Source organism: Neospora caninum, chromosome X, assembly GCF_000208865.1.
Source record: "Neospora caninum Liverpool complete genome, chromosome X".
In the NCBI taxonomy this organism is placed as follows: domain Eukaryota; phylum Apicomplexa; class Conoidasida; order Eucoccidiorida; family Sarcocystidae; genus Neospora; species Neospora caninum.
The window spans coordinates 2,027,258-2,031,673 of NC_018396.1; the positions used below are offsets into that span (position 1 = coordinate 2,027,258).

General features: G+C 56.4%; 1 protein-coding gene across 1 annotated transcript; it reads right to left on the reverse strand.

Moving 5' to 3' along the window:
* Window positions 1-359: 359 nt before the first annotated feature.
* NCLIV_047230 (conserved hypothetical protein) lies at window positions 360-3,338 on the reverse strand (the record flags this gene model as incomplete). The annotated part of the gene is made up of 5 exons (XM_003884273.1): window positions 360-377; window positions 491-1,005; window positions 1,368-1,488; window positions 1,926-2,170; window positions 2,780-3,338. 5 exons carry the CDS (start codon window positions 3,336-3,338, stop codon window positions 360-362), a joined length of 1,458 nt encoding a protein of 485 aa, XP_003884322.1.
* Between the last annotated feature and the right edge of the window lie 1,078 nt (window positions 3,339-4,416).

Sequence of the window (4,416 nt, forward strand, 5' to 3'; positions counted from 1 at the left end):
CTAAGCTTCCGGCGCAGTGCGTGGTTATGCAAAACAAGCGTTCCGCCGCATGAACGGATTCCGTAAGGTATCCTTATAGGGGACACACGAACACAACCGCCGATGAGACGGCACCTTCCATCCAGGGTCGCACGTTTTGCACGGTTGACGATCCTTGAAATGATCTAGGCATTTGATTCCTTCGTGTGGGTCTCTGTCGTCCATGGGCCGCCACTGCTGCCTGCCGTCGTGGGTGAGCACTCGGCCGTCCCGCTAGGACAGTTTTTTCGGTCGGGGGAACGAGCGGCATCATCGAACAGCTCGGGCTCACTCTGCTTTCCCCCTCGAAGCTTTTCGTGTTACATTTCTACAAAAATATGTCAAGCTGTCTGGAACGCCTACATGAAACAGGACGTCAATCACGGCCCCGATGCGCAACCTCGGGTGCTAGCCCTAGAACGGAACCCCTCGACGCCTGCACTTCGAGGGAATGCACATGACGGTAACTTACTATTGCTGCAGGACCGCCTTCCTCCACGACAAGAGCCGAGTTGTCTTCGTCGGGAATCTCCTGAGACCAAAGGTCGTGCTTTGGACTGAGAGATTCCCTGCTTTCCGAAAGCACAGCCGGACGTTCTTCTGGACCCTCTGAAATGGACCGTAGCCTGGGAAACCCTGTTTCTCCGTTGGTCGCCGGAATGTCAACATCGCCCCACGAATGCGTGCTCAACAACACTAAAGGTCTGTCAGAGTGCTGAGCGCTTTTGTTCTGGTGCCGTACCCAAAAGCTTCCGAATTTAGTAACATTTCGTCGTTGGGAATTCGCCGACAGATGTTCCACTTGTGCCTGTCCTTGCTCATCCCAAGTGATAATGTCTTTGTCTCTCTCTAGGGCGTCACCGGGGGGATGGTGAATTACTTTATTCCTCTTTTGACGCTCCTCGTGGAACGCAACCAACTGCCGTGTTGTGCCAAAACGCTTAACTGCTTCCAGAGGACACGTCACATCGACGTTTAGCACGTGCCCTGAAACGAAACGCGCAAAAAGGAGCGACACTCGAAAAGATAGACTGCAGCCGACACAGCCTTACCGTTAGAGAGGAGGGACACTGCCTGGGTTGTGTCCGGCGCCGAAGCCGCGCGGAAAGAGAAGGGAAGAGAGAATCGACAGCGCAAGATGCCCAGACACTGGGCACTGGCTCACAGGAAACTACAGTGAACTCGTAACAAAATTCCATATGGTACGCCTAGAAGATAACCGAGATACCGATCGAAAAGAGTTATGTCTAGTTGATACTAATCAGAAAACTGAAGCTAGACTGCCTGACTGCGAATGGCAACTCGAGACGCTGCGTCGGAACGCTGATCGCGTGCAGTGTGAAACGCACCAACAATCTGCTCCGTTGCCCGTTGCAGGCGGTGCTCGACCGCTTCGCGTTTTGCATGTTCCACAAACGCATCTGTGCGAAGAGATTCCTCAGCGACAAACGCCTCCAGTTCTTCACGTATCTGTGGCCACACAAGACGCAATTCACCAAGGACACCTGACGGTGAGGCACTCTCTCCATGGATGCTGACCGCACACGATGCCGAGATGCTACAGACCATAACAAACACCGATGCGCGTTCGCCACAGACAGGACGCTCCTAGGGGCCCTGTCTACGGCATGCACAACAAGCCCGCCCGTGTACGAGTACTGCCTCTTATATATATATATATATATATATATATTATATATATATATATATGTAAGCACAGCCATTTGTTCCTATGCCAGACATGCAGTTGCGGGGTTTACCGGACCCGCGCGCGGACGAATGAGGCTGTATAATGTCCACGATGTGAGCTATCTTGAGGTGACCTCCACCCTCGTCCAACAGTATTTAGACGGCGACTAAAGTTGAAGCACGCCTGAGGCGCGGAAGGGTGCAACCACGGCTCTCACTTGTGTCTTCCGCTCCTGGAAAAGGCCCTCCTGGAAATCTCTGAAGCGTTTCTCTTCGTCGTCCACTTCAGTCTGGACGCGCTGTCCGAGGACGCTCCGCAAAGACTTGGCGCGGTTGACAATCTCCCTAGCTGACGCCTCGGCACGGAGTACCTGCTTGACCGCATCGGCGGAGTCTGCTCTCTGGGGATGCATCTGTTGATCCCGCTGAGAAACCCGTTCAGGTTTGCACGTTGAAACGAGGTCTGCGGAAAAGAAAGGATTGCAGGGCAACAGGCACGCTGACCACGCTGACATCTCTTGAACTTCCACCACGAAGACATTAAAAGCTCTCAGGGAAAGAAGCGCAACGCCCGAATACCAACGGCAGCGGTGCCCTTGAGCACCTACGAGAAATTCATAGGTTCTGCTAATCCGCGCCGCATGCCCACGCTTGAAACCAGCCGCTTGAAAGCTTCGCAGGCCCGACATTTCCGTCTGATGGGCATCCCACGACCTTGCCCGGGACCTGCGTATACGATCCGCAGCCGTAGCCAGTGTTAGGGTTTAAGGCTCCGACGTACATGTGGATTACATTCCTGCTAAACCGATTACGATGTTTCACCGAACTTGCAGTGCTTGGCGTGCCGGATATTGCCTCCAGCTTGCGACGAAACGGCGGCGCGTATAAACAGCCATGGACAAAGACGAGAACGTCAAGTTTTTTGACCCACTGAGCTAGCTCTCTGCATACACTTGACAGCCCCTCACTGGGGGACGGCGCCTTTGAAAAACCGCGTAAATCCACACTGGGCTGAACAGGGCCAGCGAGCATACACAAATCAAAAGCTGCTGGCACCCTTCTGTCAACGTACCAAAGCCGAACAGCTCTTCAGCAGTCATGGTCCAGATGACCGGACAGCACGCATCAGGTGATCCGCCTGGCAGTCGCGATCGCCCGACCGCTACACCATACTCCGAGGCGTCGTCGCCATCATCGAAAGGATCCTGGAGGGCGCGCACAGAACTAGTTTCTCTTCGAGCGTCTCCGAACAACTGCTCTTTGCCTCGTATATCTAGGCTCTGACGGCTAGCGTCTGAGGCGGTCGTATTCTCCACCTCTCGACTCGTGTCCAACTTCGTCCCTGAAGCACCCCCGAAGGACATGCGTCCAGAGCTGCTCAGACTGCCGGCGCGCTGCGTCGCGTCGGACTCGAGTGCGCGGCCACGATCCTGCTGAGGCCGGGCCGTCGTCTGTCGCGCCGGCGCACTCCCCGTGTGAGGAGCCGCTTCGCTGCGTGCTGGGACAACGTCCACGCTGTCGGACGAAGCGCATGCATTTAACCAGTCAAGGTCGTCACTTCTTCCACTGACGTCACTGGGCAGTCGTTCTCCGGGCTTTGCCGAGTCGGACGGGGGCGTGGAACGAGACATCCCATGAGCGGCACAGACACAGAACAGCGGAGCGCCAGGTGGTGGAGAAAGAAGTGAAGGAGACAACGCTTCTTCGCTGTCCGGAGAAAGATTCCGAGTTCGGACATCACGATCTTCACGTGCACAGAATAACTGGTAAGGAAGTCGACTGCACTCCCTGGCGATCCTGCTTGACCGTGACGGGGAGAGTGTCCCACACGAAGAGGATCTCGCCGAATCTTGGCCTTGCCCGCGGTCGGGCTCGGCAAAAAACTGTGAAGAAACGCTCGCGCCAGCAGGCGCCAGCCGCCTTGGAGGACGGCGCCAAGACCGTGCAGGCGCGTACCAAGACAGCTGGTGAACAGGGGCCCAGGGGAGCCCCACGAGAGGAGACAGAGACAACGCACGAAACTTTTGAGAAGCGGAGCAAGAGGTAGAGCACGAAGTGGACGAGGAAGTGACGTTCCACAGGGCGTTCTCGTCCGACGCTGGTGGCTTCCAGGCAGTATTGGTAGTAGATGGTGAAACAAGTGCATCGACAGCAGTGACGGAGTCTTGACACTGGGGACACGGAGTCGCTTCAGCTATGGCAGAGGGAGTCGACGCAGCACGCACGCGCGAGCGCGTCCTTTTCATTGCAAGAGCCACGGATGATGCGCCCTGACTGCATGCGCGGCGCATGTTGGTCCTGCCGCATGCAGGTCGTAACGTGCCCGCCCCGCGAACGCCCAGCAGAAGATCCGCGGCCCGCCAAGAGGACGCCGGCTGCAGGTGACGAGGAGAAGATTCAGGCGTCATACAGTCTGTACCCGACGTTGCGAGTCCTGGTAGGTAATCTCTGAAGACAGCCCCAAGTTTTTCGGCCCGAGGAGACATTTTCTGCTCAAGATCTCGCGATGTTGGCGGCCACGGCACGGCGCTTTCTACCATCTCGCCTGTGACCTCGGCAGGGACGCCGCTGAGCAAATCCTCACAAGAGCAGTGACTCAGCAGTTGACGCGGAGCATGCGGCTGTCGCCGATGCAGGTCTAGTAAGGCGTCTCCTAGTCTGCAGTCGGTCGCCATTGAAACGCACGGAGAGGATGGCATGCAGGCAGCC